We start from the raw sequence: 20,841 nt of genomic DNA on the forward strand, positions 1-20,841 counted from the left end.
CATCTTTCAGTTCCCAAATATCACTCCATGGTAATTTAATCAGTTACTTGGGGGCAAATCCCATCACTATTGGGGAAATAGTCTCCAACTCACAGTTTCTACTTAAGGGAAACTGGCCTAAACCCATCTCTAAGAAGAGTCTGGATGTCCCAGGTTAAGGATGAGAAACAGGATTAACCACATCTGTCCAGAGAGGTCCAATTTTCTGAGGAACCCCAGGCCTTTAACGCAAAGCATGGCCAGGAGATGCATTTCTTCGGCATCCTTCTTATACCTTGGGATGAGACATTCACTTAATTCTTCCACTAAGTCATTCAAATCACAGTTTCTGTGAGCCATTGTGAAGAGTGTCTGAGAAACAACAGTGAGAGAGATAGGTCCCTGTCTCTGTGGAGATCTCAGCCTGATAGAAAGAAGACATGAAACATTCAACAAGTATGTGAGGAAAGCAAGTAATGAACTGTGGCTTGTTCATAGGAAGAGAAACACAGTGTCATGGTAGGGGTCGGGAGCACGTGACTAGAGGCAGGAGATGCTGTCAGTCGAAGGCCTCAAAAGAAACATTGGAGTTGAGACCTAAAGGAGAGTAGGACTTGCCTAGCACCCACCAACCCCCAAGTTCTAGCCCCAGCACTGCAGAAAGCTGGGCATGATAATGCATGCCTATAATCTCACTCAGGAGGTGAAAGCAGGAGGATCAGAAGTTCAAAGTTACCCTTAGCCACATGGTGAGTTCAAAACCAGGCTTCTCTCAAAAAAGAAGCCATACTCTAATTCAAAGTAACATTCCAGGCTCTTCAGCAGCAAGTGCATAGGGACACACACACACACACACACACACACACACACACACACACACACACACACACCAATGCTTCATTGAGTTTCATGAGCAATTTCTTTATCATCCAGGGATATGGGAGCCCTGCTACCATAACAAAAAGCTTCTTTTCTGAGTATGTAAATACATAAGCTTTTTAGTTTGTGAATCTTTCAAGTGATTGAGCTTTAAATACTGCCTGTGAATTTTTCCAACTTTCTCTGCTGGTAGGATTATTCATTTCCAATTCAAATTTACAGTTTTCTTAGACTCCTTCAATATCACACTATAGTGACGGTATACCATTACTCTGTGACATTCATTACTGTGTGCATTAGAGATAAACCATTGGCTTTTACAGTTGACACTTAATAGTTCTTAATGAAAAACTGGAAGTTACTTTTCCATACCTCGTTGGTTGACTGGATCTTTAGCTACATAGGCAACATAGTCTGTGGTATCCTATTAAAAAGAGAAACAATTGCATTTAAAAGTAATGAACTGTAACCACTGGCAGACAAAACTTCCTTAGGGCCCAGCACTGAGGCAAACACTTAGTCATAGCTTTCTTTAAGGCAGTGGTGCTCACCCTTCCTAATGCTGTGGCCCTTTAATACAGTGCCTCAGGTTGTGGTGACCCCCAACCATAAAATTATTTTCATTGCTGCTTCATAACTGTAATTTTGCTGCTGTTGTGAATCATCCTATCTGTGTTTTTCAATAGTCTTAGGCGACCTCAAAAGGGGTCTGTGATATACTCTGTAGAGTTTAACAATTAAATCTGCATTTTCTGGTCCTCATGGGGAGGGTGTGAAGACTGAAAATTCAGAGGCAGATTGTATCATTAAAAATAAAAGAGAGCACAACTGAGAAGTTCTTTAAAACTGTCTAGGAGCTGCCTCCCCGAGCTGGGTTGAAATGTGCACGAAACTGTACAGCCATGCAGCTAGCGGCAGCTGGGATGTAGCATCCAGACTGACTCATGTGTATCAGAAAATGAGTGGATCAGAGACCTTTCTTTGGTTGCTCGCTTGCATGTGTGTGATGCAAGCTAGCTTCCAGAATAGTACTGCAAAAATACAAATTATTTCATCAATAGAGGGGGCAAATGGTTTTCAAGTAGAGAACCTAGGAATAACAAGTTCAAAAAGAGATATGTTGCTGACTTCATGAAAACAAGCAAAAGGGTGCTTGGAATTTCCAGCTTTTATTGAAAACAGTAAGCTGATGAATGGTAAGATCTTAATAATTAAATATGCTTTCATTATCTTAATTCTCGGAGGGAAAAATACCTAAAATGCCATTTCGGAGTTTAAAGTAGGTCTCTAGAGGGAACGTACAGTCTACCGGGAGGAAGTAAAAGCCATGTTGGTAATGCCCTTCAGGATCGCCACTTAACAACCACAATGAATCACGCAGGAAGCAGATCTCAGAGTCAGCAGAACTGTCTTAAGTCATTTTTAAAAATAGCACACACCTAAGTAGATGATGTCTCCAGCAAAGAGAAAGATGTGTGGAAGTGGCTTCTAAATCAGTAAGGTCCTATCTGTGCGCTTTGCTCTGTGTTTTCTCAGACTCGGGGTCACTGCCGACCTGAGAAGCCCTGAGACCACTCCCGGCCTGGCTTATCATCTTCCAAATGCTCTCCCACTTTCTAATAGTTTTAAAATTCTATGACTGTAAATATCTGGGAGACAGTGCAGAACAGTTAAATGGAAAGAACAAATGTCAGGAAATAACTGCAACTTTTCAAAAATCTGTGCCATGTTTCCAAAATAGAGAAAATATGGCGGCTGGAGAAGCATTTGCAGGAGCTGCCGGAACAGTTACTAGGCAGACCAAGGCTCTCTGAGAAAGAATAAAAGTGAAGGCAAGCAGACATCACAGGTTAGGAAGAGTGATCCACATTTTTGAAAATTAGAGAAAAATTGGTAGAAAACAGATGACAATGCCGGACCACATGGGGGCTTCTCGCTCAGCCTCACCTTCCCCGTGCCCAGTTAGCTAGTCCACTGAAGTAGGGCACTCGGAGGGCATCCTAAAGCAGATGTGGATATAAATTCTCTCTGTGAACGCGTACCCTGCTTGTGCATCATCTCACTTGATTCTTGCATGCCCTGCTTGTGCATCATCTCACTTGATTCTTGCAACACTGAGGTGACAGGCACTATCCCTGCCTTGTAAAGGAAGACTCCAAACCTTAGAAAAGTTAGTACCTCCAATCTACTCGACTCTGATGCTTAACACCAGCCTACACTGCTTTCCTGACAAGAGGGTAAAACATCATTGGCTGAGGTGGGGGGTCCCTAATGCCAACGCTGAGGATAGAGTCAGATCATCATTTAAAACCCAAGCCAGTGGATTTTTCAGAGGCAGAGATGTGCAAGTTTTCCCACAGTGGCTGTGGATGGTTTGATTTTGGCAAGAACAATACTTGAATGAATTTAAAGCTTGGAAGCTATTTGAAGACAGGATGGAAAGCCTTACAGTTCTGAAGAACAATAACAAATCATGTTGGATGTAGAGTAAATGAGGGTCTGTGCACCAGCCCTAACATGACAGCAACCCTGGAACCTTGAACAGGGTCAATTCAGGACAAACACCAATCATTATTTTTTAAAGTACATCGTAAATAGTAAGTCTCTTTAAAAAGTGCCTGAGTCCTGATAAATCTAATGGGCTAGGAGAAGAAGAGAAAGCACCAGTGTTCTACCATCTAGACTCACTGCGCTCTCTCTCTCTCTCTCTCTCTCTCTCTCTCTCTCTCTCTCTCTCTCTCTCTCTCTCTCTCTCCCCTCTCTCTGATACCCAACTTTTGGTTTCATAGTTGAGGACAAATTACAAAGTTGAATAGAGTATAAATATACCCCTGGGCTCATCGTGAAGCAAAAGCCATCCTGCATGCCCTGTTTGCTAATGGATCAACAATTAATTAACCATGTGTAGAGCCCCTCTCTAAAGACTCTGATCCATAAACAAGGAATGACATCTGAAAAGCAGTCTCGGAGAGAAACCCTGCACAACATGTGGGGAGTGAACACTACACAGCCTCTTGATAGAGAGGATCTGCAAATTCTCCCTCCATAGGCTTTTGCAAATCTGGATGGTCATATAGATCGGACTTAGTGGCCTTGGCTGACAGCAATGATGGTGAATGGGATTCCCATCATGTATTAAATCCAACTGGCAGTTTGCTTAGAATGCTCTTGGGATGATTCTGGAAGAGGAATGGCAATACACATAGGACACACATACCTCTCACAACTTCAATGTTAACAACAAAAAAGTTATAAGACAATAACTAACACCACCGAGTGCTAGCAGTCTTTCTAGTAAAGCCTAAGCTTTTAAAATCCAGACACAGGAAACATTTGCCCAAACAGTTTTGTTTTGTTTTCTACCTGATACATGTAGCATTTAACAAATTGCAATATCTGGAAAAAGACATGTAACAGTTAACATTCTGTATATGGGAGTTCTTAGGAGTCACAAAAAGAACTTCTATGAATCCGTACTTACTGGGTCCCCTCCAGAGGCAAATGAAATCGATTGCATTTGATGCTTTGCAATAATCTGGAAAACAAAAACAAATTAAACATGTATAATGCTATAATGTATTTGCTCTGTCTCCATTAGCTTAGGGTCGCTTTAGAAACCGCTCTGCCTACATTCTAAACCCTTTTTGTTGTTTTTTAGTATAGGGGTTGAAGTCAAAGTTTTGTGTATCCAAAGCATTTGCTCTACCACTAAACCATGTCCCCAAGCCCTGAATAATCTCTCATTAGCCCATCGGTGTTTTGTGGGGGGAACTGAGATAGACAGTAGGAATGAGAGCAGCTCTCTCTTCCACTAAGGACCATACTGGCTTAAGATTTCTAGGGGCCGTCTTTGCTGTCACATGGGCAAAGCCTGCTGGAATATGAAATTTTCCATCTGGAAAAACTAAGAGCTGAGAGAAAAAAAAAACGGTGGGAACATGTGTTTCATCATTTTAAACAGTACTTTCCCCCACTTCCCCTTATATTTTTATTAATTTTTTCCTATTTATAGGCCCACTATATTTACTTTTGTTTTGTTCATTCACTACCATGTATCCAATCAAACTAATATTAAGACTTCTAACATGGAACTGGACAGGTTGATCGGTGTTTAAGGACCCAGGTTCCACTTGCAGCACCCACACGTTGGCTCACAACCATGTGTAACTCTGGTTCCAAAGGATCCATTGCCCTCTTCTGGCCTCTTGGAGCACCAAGCATGCACATAGTACACAAACATACGGATAGGCAAAACACCCACACAAATAAAACAGATAAATCTAAAAATAATTTTAAAATGTAAAGATTTCTAACATGAAATATAACCTGCCAAATTAATGAGCCCAAAATTATTGTTTTATTTGAGATATTAATTTGTTTGTGTTTGGAAAACCAATACAATGCAGTACAATAGCTGATTTGTAGGGGTTAATTAGTATATAGTTTTAAAGGTTCATCAAAATACCAACTGTGCAACTACGGATGAATCCTGATGGCAGAACGGTGTGGCAGAACCTGCGACCTGGACATATAAGACAGCCAACACATCTGCTCCTAGACAGGCATCCAACGAGAATTGAAGAAAGATGTGCAACAAAATGGATTCTCGGGAAATAAATGACCATTTAAAACAGCCCTGAAGTAGAAGCAGTCCCAAAGGTGACTGTTGTGATACTCCAATAGTAGACTACTTACACCGTAATGACATGTTTGTGAGGTTAGGAAAAAGAGTCAAAGACAAAGAGTAAATTAATGCATCGTTTAATTTATGAACAACAGCAAAGATTTTATTGAAGTATTTGCTTAAAGTCTGTTCAGTGCTTATTCACGAGGCACAAGAAAAGGGAAAGTGATTTTCTGGGGTTCACAAATGGCTCCTTTTTCTTCTGGTGAACATTCAGTTTGTGATAATTAAACCACACACATTACTTGGGCACTTTTCTGTATAAATATTTCAGTAAGAACAAAATCAACGTGCAGAGATCATATATCAGTAATTGTTCATCAGAATAACTGCATTTAATGGGCAACAGAAGATTTCATACAAATATGCCCAAATATAAAACCAGTAAGAATCATGTAACACTTTAGGGAAAATGTCATTGAAGGGTATAAAAAATGACCTTTGGCAGAAGAGAAGGTAAAAATTATGTACCGGTCAGAGGATAGAGGGGAGAGGTGTGAAATGCTGTCTTCTGGACATGACAGGGCCATTGCCCCCAGGAATTCACAGCAGCTGTGGTTATCCTCACAATTCCTGCATGAGATCAAACTAGTCCAAATTCCAGCATTGGTAGGGAAGTGCTCTCAAGGCCAGATGCCTAAGTGAGGAGCCATTAGCGAGGATAGTTTCTGGGAGAAGAGCCATTCTTCTTTGGAGGGATGGTTACTGGTGAGGTGCCCATTCTCCAATGAATGGCCCCACATTCAAGCACAGATGGGCAGCACTAAGTGGGTCATTAAAAAACAAAACAAAAAAGGGGATATTAATTTTGGAGGGGATATGACATGTTGGGAGGCCTGAGGGGAGTTGGTAGGTGGAAATGGGGAATGAATGAGATCATATGTCATTGTATAAATGTATGAAATCCTCAAAGAATAAAATTTAAATCTGCTTAAGTAAAAAGATTTTATATATATATAATATATATATTATATATATATATCACTTTATGGATATGAAGGTGATATTATTATAAAGATGACTATGATTGTCCCCTAAACTAATTTACAAATAGCATGAAATTCTATTAGAAATTCTACCAGTCATTAGTGTTGCTTTTCAAGCTGCTTAAAAAAATGTATATTGAAGAATAACTATGAAAAAACAGCCAGGGTATTTTTTTCAAACAAGTGGACAAGGTTTACCTTGTGAGGTAGCAAGGCATATTACTGAAGTTGGAAAAGCCATCATAATAGTACAAAGAGAGAGAGATAGAGAGGGAGGGAGGGAGAGAGAACTTATCTGATTACATAAAAACTAATTTTTTGAAGTTTTATATAAGACTCCAGCATACAGACTCAAAGAATATATGTGTAAAATGAAAAACAGTATTCATACATTTTCAAAGAATTCCTTCATATCAGCAAAATAAACATAAAGCAAGGCCCGTTAATGCATTAAAAGAAAGCAAACGTTCCCTATACCTATTGAAAGATAACCGTCCTCTAAAAAATTAAAGTCATGGGAGGATTATAAAGATACAATCGGGGCTGGAGAGCTGGCTCAGCAATGAACAGCATCAGCTGCTCACACTAAGGATTAGAGTTCGAGTTCCAGCAGCCACAGGGCCGTGCACAACTGTGACCTCATTTCCAGATCAAGGGCCTCTTCTGGTCTCCGCAGGTGATGCACACACATGACACGTGGACATTACACGCAGGCAAAACACCCATACACATAAAAGAGAACAAATGGATAAAACTGAAGTTTAATTTTATTAATTCAATACAACAACAGATGACATGGGTGTGGATATTCTCAAACACTGCAGCTTAAGTCTGTAGGGCAACTGTGGAGCGTTATTACCTGTGTTTATTTAAAATATGCATAGCCTATGATCCACCTTTCCTGGTCCTAGGAAAAGTGGCTTCCGTTTCCCCATTGTGTATGAATGCGCACAAGCGGGAACACACACACACACACACACACACACACACACACGGCCAAATTCGGTTTTACACACACACACACACACACACACACACACACACACACACACCACACACGGCCAAATTCGGTTTATTCAGGGAAAAAGAAATGGAAAGCTGAATTTTCGCAGGGCGCAGGCTGGCGGGCGAGGTGGCTTTGAAATGATGCTGGGTAGCGGACACCCTGATCACGGGATGCTGGGGAGACAGGGTGGTGGTGCGTGGGGGTGGGGGGGCTGTCTGTCCCTGAAGCCCGGGGCTCTCCGGCTTGCAGCGACGTGAGAACTGCGACAAGGAATTTAGAGCCGGGCTGCAGGGGGGAAAGGTCCAAACCCCGCAATAGCTTCCCGGAGCCCGGTCCAGAGCCGGGGGTGGGGGCGGGGGTCCTAGGAGGGGGATTTGGGGGGGGGGGGATGGAGTGCTGTCCCGGCATAGAGCTCGCGCACGCGCACCACGCCCACCGCGCGCCAGGCCGCCTTACTCGCCTGCGCACGCGCGCCAGGCCGGCACGCGCGCCACGCCCGCCTCCTCGGCCGCGCACGTGTCCCGAGCTTTTACCCCCCCCCCTCCCGGCACGCGCACCACGCATGCCCACTCGCCTGCGCACGCACGCACGCACCCCCGCACGTGCACCACGCCCGCCCGCTCGTCTGCGCACGCGCGCCACGCCCGCTCCTGCCAGCCACGCACGAGCGCCGCGCCCGCCCACTTGCCTGCGCACGCGCGCCACGCCCGTCCGCGCGTCCCTCTCCGTGGAAGGCAATTTTTTTTTTTTTTTTTTGGCTTGGCTGAGTTAAGCGGCTTCCACCATGGCGGAGATGGCGGAGCTTTGCGAGCTGTACGAAGAGAGCAACGAGCTGCAGATGGACGAGGGCGATATGGAGGTAGGCCGCGGGGCTCGCGGGCCGGCCCCGGAGGAGGGCCCCATGGAGGAGGAGGCCGCGCCGGCCGCCGCACGCGCCCAGCGCGGCCTGTTCGCCGAGGCTGGCGCAGAGCTGGAGGGCGACGAGTTTGACGACTGGGAGGACGACTACGACTTCCCGGAGGAGGAGCGCTGGAGCGGCGCGATGCACCGGGTGTCCGCCGCCCTGGAGGAAGCCAACAAGGTGTTCCTGCGGACGGCGCGAGCCGGTGATGCCCTGGATGGCGGCTTCCAGGCGCGGTGCGAGAAGAGCCCTTTCGACCAGCTAGCGTTTATCGAAGAGCTGTTTTCGCTGATGGTCGTCAATCGACTGACCGAAGAGCTCGGTTGTGATGAGATCATTGATCGAGAGTAAATGCTGGCGATAAGAGGAGGAAACTACCTGAGAGGGAGAGATTCAACATTCTGCTGTTTTTGGGTTCATTCCAAATAGTTTTGTGCAACAAAAATAAAGAATAAAAACGGTTTTTGTTTCTCGGAGTAGAAGACAAGACAGTGAGTGACCGTGCAGTGGTGGAAAAGGAGAATCGAGGAAGGAGGGTCTCGGCACAAAGCTCTGGCTCAGACTGTTGAACGAGATGGTTTCCCCTGCGTTGGAGAAGAGCTTTCCTGTGTTAGGCTTGTAAAGATGGCTTTGCAAGAGAAAATCGTGACTGCCCATACAAGAATCTAATTAAAGAAGGAGGAAAAATACATCCACAAGATATCTTTGATTCGAACTGAAAGCCTGTTGAGAAAACTTTCCAAATTCTGTTTTATGGTTTATATAAATCAGTTATCAAAAACTAAATTTGAGATTTAAGATTGAGTATTCATCAACCCCAAAGGATAAGCAAAGTAAATATGTGTGGTGTACAAGTGTAGACGTGTTATCATGTGTACTATTATCTTAAAATGTGTTACAAAAGCTTCTGGAATTTTGACTGCACATGTATCTTCATGATTTATAAAGCTACTGTGATCTGTAATTTGGAAAAGTCCATTGTGGTGATTTTTAAAGTTAAAAAAAAAACAACAACCAGGATGTCTTTTTAAAAATGTTTTAAGTTCATGCATTAAAATGTATGGGAAAGCCCAAAGACAAAACTTTCTAATACCTTTTATACTAGGGAAATTTTGCTTGCTGTTTTTTACCTCGATAGATGGTAAGACTATAGCTAAACTTCATATTGTAAGAACTGTTTGTGGAAAGTGTCAAGTTAAGGGAAACCCTGTATCTAGAAAAGATTTTATGAGCTACTATGCTGTCAAACTTTGAAGGATTTCAACCTGCTCAGAAGTCCACCTGGGTACCTGATACTCATTCTCTCTCTCTCTCTCCCTCTTTTCCTTTCTCCCCATCCCTCCTTCTAATTATGCTTGTTAGTCCTTATGCACCAGCATTGGCGATAATAAATTTTCCTGTTCTGTGTATTTTGTTTTGTCTAATAACCTTGCATACATACTTTATACAAAATTATTTTACAGTGTGTGTCATTGCATCCACCCTAAGATTTAAACAGCCAGTGCTTACAACATAAAGTGAATCGTTTGCAGTTACCTGACAAATGGATTCTGAGAAGTCAAGATTAAGTAAACTTAGGAATTTTCTGAAAGAACTGACCAGCCTACAGAAGCCTGCTCAGTGTGTATGTTGCTGTGGGTTATTTGGTGAAGATGCTGAAGTTCCTTGAGTGGGAATTGCAACAAAGGCCATACCAGGAAAAATGATGTATTAGCACATCTTTTATGATGAATTAAAAAGTCCTGAATGTCCCTGTGTCACAATGGCAACAGGACAGTAGGAAAACTCAGGTTTTTGTGGGGGGTTCTGTTTCATCTTGTTTGGGAGGCTGGGCTGGGGAGATGGCTCTGGGTAAAGGCACCTGCCGTCATACAGCCAAGCCTCATGACCAAGTGTGATCTCAGGAGCCCATATGATGGAGGGAGAGAAATAACTCCACCAAGAATGGACCTGTTAGTAATTTTAGACCCTCCTCTGGGGTTCTAGTCAGCCCCTCCTCTTCCTCCAAGGTACCTGTACATAAGTCTGCTCCGGTTGCATGTGGTTTCAATAGGTACTAAAATATATGAAAGAAGTTGACTGATATGGGGACCCTGTTATGTGACATTTGGGAGATTGTCACCCATGTGAGTATGGGACCTTTTGGTAGTGCAGCTATAAACACTTCAATGAGTAACCCCTTAGCCCTCTTTTTTACTCACCCAATAAATTCTCTGGCTCACTGGTTGGATTTGGGGGAATCATTGATTTATTGGTGTCTATTTGGGGTCAATAGTCCTTTGCTCATCCTCTCCCCTGGAAAAGTAATACAGTGTCCATAGAATTGAATATATTTGTGTTTAGGGAGCAAAGTGTATCTTGAAAGTTGAAGGAGCCATGCATTGGTATTTCTTTGTATTGTTTTTTAAATTTATATGTATTTATTTGTGTGTCTATGGGGAGGGTACCTGCTGTAGCAAGCAGATATCAAAGGCTTGCCTTCAGAAGCTGGTCCACTCCTGCTGTCATGTGGGCCTGGGAATCAAACAGGTCATCAGGCTTAGTAGCCTATCTCTCCAACCCGTATTCCCTTAAATTTAATAACCTTTAAATACTTAGTCATTTTCTCATTTTCTCATGCTGTGTCCATGAGGACTCTTCTCCACTGGTTTCATCTCTTGAACATTTTAGCTGTTCTTTTCATGGTCTATATGAAACACCTCAGAAATCTGAGGCCCCTGCTCAAGGTTATGCAAGCCATAACAATGGCCAAAGGATTCTAAACAGCCCAGCCAGAGCTAATTGTGCAGGGAGCCCCAGGGAAGCAGCTCTTGAGAGTCCTCATCTGTCCTGGATGGACTTTTATGTTTTCACTGGTGCAGCTGCCTTTGAGGTCATCCATGCACCTATAAATAACCCCTCCTCACCCACTGTCCTGTAAGTGGGCTCAATAAACTCACTGCCCACTAATCGAGATCTCAGTGGAAATGATTGTTCTGTCATTGGTACTTTACCTGGAGCAAACATGTTAGTTGACAGATCCCCCAACAAAAGTCACACAACGCAGCTCTAACTGCTGTGGTTAAAGAAGGATAGTGAAGAGAAGAAAGAGACAGCCTGGGTGATGCCTTACCACCATGTTCACCACAACCCCATTGTTCAGACCCCCTAATCCAGTTTAATCTCCTCATGGAAAGGGCCATTAGAAAACAGTTATTAGCCAGAGGTGGTGGCATACACTTTTAATCCCCACACTCAGGAGGCAGAGGCAGGATCTCTTGAGTTCAAGGCTACCCTGACCTACATAGCAAGCTCCAGGACTACCATCGAGATACCCTGTCTCAAAAACAAAAAGCCAAACAAACAAAAACCTATTACTAGATTCTGCACATACGGCTGTCACCATGGTATCTCTAGCTTTGCCTCTTAAAAAACAGTGAGTAATTGGAGTTGTTCAATGAGATGTCATCTGTAAACACAGTGAGACTCCATGGTACCATATGCAAGTAAAACCCGAACTGCAGTGTACATATACAAACACCTTGAGGTCAGAATGGATGAATGAATGAAATTTCACTTGTGTTGCATCTTCCCCATTGGCCCCTCAAAACTATACAGCTGTTTACCCGCTATAGGTATCACTGACACTTGGATAGATAAATCAACACCCAACTGAACAGGACTATTAAGTTATTTCGTATTTAAGTGTCCTCTGAGGTAGTTTATACTACTAAATAAGGTGTGCATTTCATCATTAGAAAAAAGCAGCAATGAAGTTGTTGACGATTTTACATATGCTTTAGCCCTCTTGGGCACTAGGAATGTATCTGAAAAGGCCTTGGAGAAAGAATGAGTAAACAACATTGGGCACCACATTGCCAGCATTGTGCTAAGTGATCTGCATTCATTACCTCCCTTAATCCTCTAAATAGCCTCATAACAGCATTCAAATGCAAGAAGCCTTGTAAATAGGTACTGTGACCCACAGGTCACCGATGAGGAAAACTGAAGCTGAGTGATGGAGGGAAACTGTCACCAAGTGGCAAAGCCCCTATGTGGTCTCAAGGGTCTTAATTGCTTTGTCATTACCAGTGAGACTGAGCCATCCATGAGTCCTTGGTAAGCAGCCACTGTTACTATATATTAGACAGAGAGCAGCATCAGGCTCCAGCAAGTATAAATAACCGGGCATAAGGATCTTACATTGCAGTTCCCATGCCTATTCAGTCTGTGCATCTTCTATATTTGTTGCAGTAGTGTGCTTCTCTAGTGAGTCACATTTGCAGGAAACCCAGGCAGACCGTAGCATTATAAATCAGGGAAGGAAAATAATGTCCACATTGTTACATCTCCGAGAGCTTTTCAACTAAAAGACCTGGAAGGTAACATTTTCTGCACAAATTTCAGTTAGCTGCTTTTGCTTGGGACTGTTCTCTGAGCCAAACTGCCTCCATCTTCAAGAATTTAGCTGTACCCATTTGCAAAAGATCAGTCAACAAGACTTGAGATCCCCTCACAAGTAGGAGGGACAGGGAGGCTCATGGGACCATCATGGGACCCTCAGCAGAGTATCTAGCCAATCCTTCCAACCAGTTGAATGCAATTCTACCCTGCATGTGGTCTCCGAGAGGGGCTAGAACTCCATAATGTGGGAAGAACTAGGGACTGGTCTCCGTCTACACAGCCATAGGAGAGTCACCATCCATGCTGGGTGCAGACTTTTCAGTGTTTTAAGGCCACCCATGCTCCTGCCTGGAGGCCTTCCCCTGTGCTTCATAAGGGAGCCAAGTCCATCAGTTCTCCAGGGTAAACTTTGGGGGACTGTACAATTTGTCAGGGAGGGGAGGTAAATGATGCCTAGTCCCCCACCTGTGAAGGAAATTCTCATAACACAGTAACCTAACACGTTAACCCCAATACTACCTTTGCTCTTTGTCCTTCATCTGACCCAAGTCCAATAACCACATCAGGGATATTAATTGGCAAACAATATTAGCTCTGTCCTTTTATCTTTGGTACTTTATACAGAGCCAATCAGGTGCAAAAAGTGGTTTTGTAGGCAATTAAACTCCCCAGCAATAGTTAATAACGCTGTTAGGAACTCTAATTACTGAGTGCATAAATCTTGGACATTTTTTCCCTGTGTTATTTATTAAATTGTAAGCACACTCTCACACCTTATTCTTCTACTAACTACAGACATCCCGGAAAAAAAAATAATATACTAAACTATAATCCCTGGCTACCTTACCTGTTGGTTGTCAAGATTCATCAGTATGAGGCTGCATGTCGAAACGGTGAGTTTTATATTCATTCCTGAAAACTGAAGATTGCTTTTGCCAAGAACCGTTGACAGGACCTTAACAGGAGCCTTTAAAGATAACAAAACACCATTGTAAGTTATGGATGTGCACCACCTCCTCTCTGATTTCATATAAACCAAGTGAGCTGGAATGGTTGTGTGGTAGTACTTCACCGAAGTCATGTTTCTTCAAGTGATATGTGGGTATCAAAATGCATGCATCAGAACCCACAGCTCCAATGCATGTTGCACCAATGTATGCTGCCTAAAACATCTTGACACAGATTAGAAACGATGTCAGTATTTCACCATGCTTACAGAGTATCTGCTCTTATGAAAAATAGTGGTTTGAATTCAGAAGAGAAAAAGACACAGTATTTTCCAACTGTCATTCCTTAGCATATTGATATCAAATTATTATATCTTTTTATTGCGTTATATTACAATGTTGGCTTATGAAAGAAAGATTGCTGCTTGAATCATTCACTTGAGTTTCATAAAATATCACTAAGTGAATTCTGGCTTGAGATTAGGTCAAAATGCCAAAGAATTTCTGAAATGGCCCTAGACATACTTCTGCCACTTAGTACTATGTATTTATAGGAAATGACATTCTCAGTCACTTCAATCACAAAATAAAATAGTGATCAAATCTGAAGAATATAGAAGATGTTCTATATCCTGCATTATCAAATATGCATAATTTAACTCTTTATATGAAAACAAGTAAGCACATTCTCATTAGTAAGCAAATTTGCTTTCATCATTAATAAATGTTTTCATAAATCATATGTATACCAGACATATGATTTTTTTATTTATTATTATCATTTTATGTGTGTGTTTCAAAGTGTGTTTATGAATGTGGGCATGTGCATGTCAGAGCATATATGTGGCGGTCCAAGAACGACTTTCAGGAGTTGGTTCTATCCCTCCACAGGGGGATCCAGGAATGGAATTTAAGTCATCAGGATTTTTGGTGGCAAGTGTTTTTACATTCTGAGCCATGTTCCAACCTAGAGAATTGTTTTCCGATAAATCTCTTATGTCTTATTATCAATAAATGTTTGGTTTGTGTACTTAACACCTCTATAGCTGGACCCATGTAAACTCTCAGCCTGGGGATCTCCCCAGCTAGCTAGCTCAGCCTGGCAAGATTCAAATTCAAGGACCCAGCTTCTACCCTCAGAGCACACACACACACACACACACACACACACACACACAATGGTAGGGTAGAGACAGATCCCTTGGGCTTACTGGCCAGCTAGCCTAGCCTACTTGGCAACTCCAAGGCCAGTGAAAGACCCTGTCTCCAAGATAGACAGATAGATAGATAGATAGATAGATAGATAGATAGATAGATAGATAGATAGACAGACAGATAAATCAATCACGGGCACACGTGTACACCCAAACCCACATTCAAATATGCACATACATACATAAAATTCTCAGGCAAAAAGGGGCCACAAATAAAGAATTTAAAGAAGCCCGAGAATAGAATGACCACTTTTATATCATTTTGCCATAGTTAAATTGACATAAAACAAGAAGCTCCCGTAAATATTCACCTTTCGCTTTTTAATGGCTCCGTGGGCCCCAGGGACAGCGTCACACAGGCGGCTTATTGCTTCCCTAAAGACAGAAAGGGGAGAGAGTCTGAGCATTCTACCTGAGGACTGTAAGAGATGAAGAGCAGCATTCAAAAGAGTATACAGAAAGGACAGTGGTGTGGCTGATACAACGGCTTCAGCTCAGTCACACACTAGAAGGCACTGTACTTGATTTTTCTGCAGTTCAAACCCAGGAAGACTTAGCAACACTCTCACACCGAAAAGCTGTCTTGCAAGGAGTCCTGTGATTCTCTTTATTGCTTCTTCCCACCCCCCTTTGGATTTTCAGATTTATTTTATGGTGATGTTGATTTTTAACAAGCAAGGAGAAACCATTTTCTTGGAATAAATCACAATTCCACCCTGAGCAAAATCCTCACCATGGTGTTGTGACTAAAGGTCATACTATTGCACCACAAAAGACAATGAAATATGAATGAATCTGACAGGAGAGGAAGCGTATGAGGGATGGGAAAGCATTGAACCTCAAGGTGGTCTCAAATGGAGCCATATTGACTCAGCTACTGCTGCAAGCCATTGAACTCCCATGGAATCTCACAGAGCAGAAGAAAATCAATTTCAAGTCCTCTCCTTTGCTTATTTTCTGACCTTACTGTATACTGTGCTTCCTGAGGAACAGGCAGCACTATTAATAAATAAGAGTTGCTGTTAATGGAGGTGCTGAAGGAGCAGGCGCCTCCTCCCCGGAAGGGTGGTTACAATGAGAAGCTTCTGGTCCAGGGTTGAACATTCATAACCAACCAGGCTTTCCTTCTATAAGTGGAACACCCAGGCTGTTCACAACGCAAAGGGAAAAGATCGTTGTTAAAATTAACGAATTCCATCTGTACATACATACAATGATGTAGTGCAGCTTTTTAATATATTTTAGGATGATTTCAAAGAAAGGTAGGAGCCATCAGAGCAAGACTGCAGACATGCTTCTAAAAAGCCAGCTAGGACAGGTTGGAGATCCGTGTTCTAAAGAATACTTTGCGGAAGTAAGCAGAATTTCCAAAGATTCTCGGCATCGTTTCTACAGAACATGTTTTGGCTCAGACTCTCTGGTTTTCTCTGAATAAATGAAACTTTCTTCCAAGGCATTCTTCTTCTTTCATATAACTACTTTCACAATTCACCAAAGGAAAGAACTGCTCTTTGGTTTAATATTCTCTTGGGGGGCCACATTTATTGTTCCTCCAGTATCCCAGTCTTTGTTTTCTGGAATTAACTGAAGGATGATGCAGAAGGTTGTGCTTTCTTGCTTGGCTGTTTGTTTGATATTTTAGTCATCTAAATGACTATTTGAATTGAATTATTCTTATAATTGGTCCAAGCTGACCTCTGGTATCACTAAAATAACTCATCTATGCTCCTTACTGTATTGATAGAATTCAATAGAGTATTTTAAGAAATGGAAGACTGTCTACTCCCTGGGAGCCATTGGGAGTGCCGGGTAAGTGGTTTGAAATAACAATAGAAACGGTGATGGATGTTGATGCTGCCACATAAAAGAATTGCTAATTATCATTAAGTCGCTACTTTTTATAGTATCTTGTATTTTTACAAAGTGCTTTCCCCAACACTCTGATTCTTGTGCATCAACTGTCAGTATCATCTAGTGAAATTAGCATTGTGAATCTGACTTGAAAGGAATGGGCTCTCTCAGAAGGTGAACCATCCTGGCAGAGTGGAATTGGGGTCACAGACACAGAAGTATGAGCAAAGACAAATGGGCATCCCGTACTGGATGAAGGGAGCTCAAGCACATGACAGCGCTGGAGCCTGGTGTGAGAAGCTGAGGGACAGATTACCCGTTAAAGGCCAGATAGCAACTGTGTTAGGGTTTAGTTCCAACAAAAAGCAGCCCAAGACAATATATAAACAAGTGAACACAGCTGTGTGCTAATACAACTTTATTTTTAGGAATAAGGGCTGGCCAGGCCATAGTGTGCCATCCCCTGAATTAAACCACTTACACAACAATAGAAAAGCTTAGTCTTAGAAAACAAAGCTGGGTATGGTAGCTTCATAGCCTAACACTCAGGAGACTGAGCCTGGAAGAGCTACCGTTCTACTCCAGCCTGGGCTACATAGCAAGACATTGCCTCAAATGACAAAAGAAAACAAAACAATGAGAACATGTTCATATTCATCGTGCTTTTAAAATTGAAAATTAAAAACACTACAAGATATTTTTTTTTTTTTTTTTGAGACAGGGTTTCTCTGTGTAGCTTTGCGCCTTTCCTGGAACTCACTTTGGAGACCAGGCTGGCCTTGAACTCACAGAGATCCGCCTGCCTCTGCCTCCTGAGTGCTGGGATTAAAGGCGTGCGCCACCACTGCCCGGCAAGATATCTTATGCACATTTAAATTAGGGGAAAAAAGAAAATACAAAATTGGTTTTTAGGAAAAATGGGAAATTCTAGTTCAAACATATTTATCTGTTGTTAGGAACCTACCAAATTATTCTAAGGGGTAATTTGGTAAAAATTGACAAATATTGGGCCTGTGAGGTGACTTCATTAGTAAAGGCATTTACTGCGACCTGAGTTTCATCCCTGGGACCCACATGGTGAAAGTAGAGAATCAGCCCCTACAAGCTGTCCTCTGACAAGTGCACCATGGCATGTGTGCCCTCACACACATACCCAAAAAATAAATAAATGAAAGTGCAAAACATTTTAAAATAACCAATATAAAGTTTACCAAGAGTTCAATACCAAGTGATAGAAAGAGCTGAATGCTGTGTTTGTAACAGAAACTCTTTAATTAATACTGACCCACAACCAAGTGATAGATAAAATGTAAAAGCTAGATACTGTGATTTGGGATGCTAGGTATTCGAGCTACAGAGGAACTAGGGGGAGAATCACATAAAGCAGGGGAGAAAGGGTAGATGTTCAAACGTGACAGGCTGGTTACCTTCATCCTGTACAAACAACACTACAGAAGGTGCGCATGAAGTTATGTGACTGTGCTGCCAGCCTGGGAGCCCAGCACTTGGTCACTGAGATAGAGGCTGGGAATTGGCAGCCAGCCTGGGCTACATAGCAACATTGTCTCCAAAATCCAAAGAAGCTTACAAACACTAACTTGGGTTATTTATTGGCATTTGTGACTTAGGGTTTATTATTTCTCTTGCTTTTAAATGTTTATTATGTATCTTAATTTTTATGGGTGTGTGTGTGTGTGTGTGTGTGTGTGTGTGTGTGTGTGTGTGTGTGTGTGTGTGTGTATGCAGAAGTTCACAGAGCTCAGAAGCAAAAAGACATCAGATCTTCTGGAACTAGAGTTACAGGCATTGTGAGCCACCATGTGGGTGCTGGGAATTAAACCTAGATCTTCTGAAAAGAGGCTCTCCTCATTCTTTTGAGGATGGCTATAGTCAGAGACCTTCACACTCTCAGAAGCTACAGGAACCTTGGTTGGCCTAGGCTGTATGAATGTACCTTGCATGAATGTTCTTGCCAAGGCTGGGAGAAGGCTAGTCCACCAACAGCGCCTGTCCTGGGTAGACCGCTGCAGCACCCCAGTTAAGTGCTCACAGTTGAGCCACCTCTCTAGCTCTGGATTGTTTCTCACTTCAGATTCTGTTGTATTTAGATATGAGCAATATAAACAATGTTTTACTTCCATTTGAAGTTGGTTGGATAAGCAATCTTTTAAAAATAGTTTTGGTGGTTGTTACTTGTTTCGTTTGGGTTCCGTTGTTTTTTGAGACAAGGTTTCATGGGATAGCTCAGGCTAGCCCTGAATTCCTAACTCTCCAGCATGCTGGAATTAATGAACTGCCCCCCTTGGCTAGGGTTGCTTTGTTGGCCACTCTCTAATCTGGCCTCTGAGTGCTTCAACTCCGGTCTCACCGACACCATTTCAAGGCAAGTATTTGACTCCATTTTGTAAAGAGGAACGCTTGAACAAATCCAGATTTTACCATTTTCTATTAAGGCAGCAAAAGATGCCAGAGAGCAAATCCAGACCCACACTTGGCAGGAAAGAAACAGAAGGAGCTTCCAGCTCTGGGACTAGAGCAACGTGTGTTGGTTGTCCTTTGCTGACAAATGCCCCCAACAGAGAGATGGGTCTACACTCTGGACAGCCCCTTACGGCAGTGGGGCTCAGATAAGCTGCTAAGGGAAAATGGCTGCAGCGGTCTACCCAGGACAGGCACTGTTGGTGGACTAGCCTTCTCCCAGCCTTGGCAAGAACATTCGTGCAAGGTACATTCACACGGCCTAGGCCAGGAGTGGTTCCTGTGGCTTCTGAGAGTGTGAAGGTCTCTGACGATAGCCATCTTCAAAAGAATGAAGAGAGCCTGTGCCTTTGTGCCTGTGAACTTGGCTTTCACAAATACATATTTTTGGATGTATGTGATGGCACATACCTACAGTTTCAGCTCTCATGAGGCAGAGACAGGAGAATTGCTAAAAGTTCAAAGCCAGCCTGGGCTATATAGTCTCTCTCTCTCTCTCTCTCTCTCTCTCTCTCTCTCTCTCTCTCTCTCTCTCTCTCTCCTCTCTCTCCTCTACACACACACACACACACACACAATTGGATTTGAGACTCCAAGATCAACCATGGGTTATCTCTTCCAAAGCAGACCTATTGTACAAACTTTATTCAAATTTAAAAGACCAGTTTCCCACCCTGGTCTCCCAGAAAACATTCTAGAAATTGCTTCCAAATAACCTTTCACATTTCTGCTTTCTTTGCTTGATATCTGGGCTAACTCACCCAGAATCCCAGTCATGGGAGACAAAAGCCCAAAAGCCCCCGCATTTGAAGCATTTTGTTGCTTTTTTTTTTTTTCCTTCTCTACAAAGCTCTTTTCTGTCCCTGAGACGGAGACCAAGAAATTAACTGTAACATTGCCAAGGATGAGTGTGACTCTCAGTGTCTTTGGGAGCTTCGGCCACACCCCAAGCCCAAGGCACTGATTAGAAAGGCAGTGGGGGACAGGAAAGGATCTCTCCCAGGGTCCAAAGTGCCAGGCTGTCTTATGCCTGCCCACCGGGCAGAGGCCTTTAGGAGCTGGGGCTGGGACACACACACACACACACACACACACACACACACACAGAGAGAGAGAGAGAGACAGAGACAGAGACAGAGACAGAGACAGAGAGGGGAGAGAGAGGAGAGAGAGAGAGAGAGAGAGAGAGAGAGAGAGAGAGAGAGAGAGAGAGAGAGAGAGCCTGCCTCTGACCGCAGCACCAACAGTGGCCACTTTGTTCATTGATTCTCCACGTGAGAGGGAAGGGGAGTGTGGGCTGATGTAAGGGGACGAGAATGCAGCTGAAGCTTTACTGTTGAGACTGCAAAACCCTGCCCACGCCAGAAGACAGAAAAAGAAATTTTGCCTATCTCCACCAAGTCCAAACTAGTCATCCCAACAAAAACCATCTTTCTTTACAGACTCTGCCCACTGCAGGACTGAAGTTGGATTTTATTTTTTTTCCTATGTCTTTAGCCCTTAAACAGTTGTCCTCCTCTGGGAGCCATGTTG

General features: G+C 42.9%; 2 protein-coding genes across 2 annotated transcripts in view; one reads left to right on the forward strand and one right to left on the reverse strand.

Moving 5' to 3' along the window:
• Nucleotides 1-20,841, reverse strand: part of Shc4 (SHC adaptor protein 4) — a 99,835-nt gene that overhangs the window by 34,911 nt on the left and 44,083 nt on the right. The window contains exons 3-6 of the mRNA XM_006994074.4: nucleotides 15,291-15,354; nucleotides 13,666-13,785; nucleotides 4,340-4,393; nucleotides 1,231-1,282 (exon numbers count right to left, since the gene is read on the reverse strand). Coding sequence (XP_006994136.2) covers nucleotides 1,231-1,282; nucleotides 4,340-4,393; nucleotides 13,666-13,785; nucleotides 15,291-15,354 — 290 coding nt within the window. The remainder of the gene's footprint in view (nucleotides 1-1,230; nucleotides 1,283-4,339; nucleotides 4,394-13,665; nucleotides 13,786-15,290; nucleotides 15,355-20,841) is intronic.
• On the forward strand, nucleotides 8,226-9,844 carry Eid1 (EP300 interacting inhibitor of differentiation 1). The gene has a single exon (XM_006994073.4). It carries the CDS (start codon nucleotides 8,319-8,321, stop codon nucleotides 8,784-8,786), a length of 468 nt encoding a protein of 155 aa, XP_006994135.3. The 5' UTR covers nucleotides 8,226-8,318; the 3' UTR covers nucleotides 8,787-9,844.

Source organism: Peromyscus maniculatus, chromosome 4, assembly GCF_049852395.1.
Source record: "Peromyscus maniculatus bairdii isolate BWxNUB_F1_BW_parent chromosome 4, HU_Pman_BW_mat_3.1, whole genome shotgun sequence".
Classification (NCBI taxonomy): domain Eukaryota; kingdom Metazoa; phylum Chordata; class Mammalia; order Rodentia; family Cricetidae; genus Peromyscus; species Peromyscus maniculatus.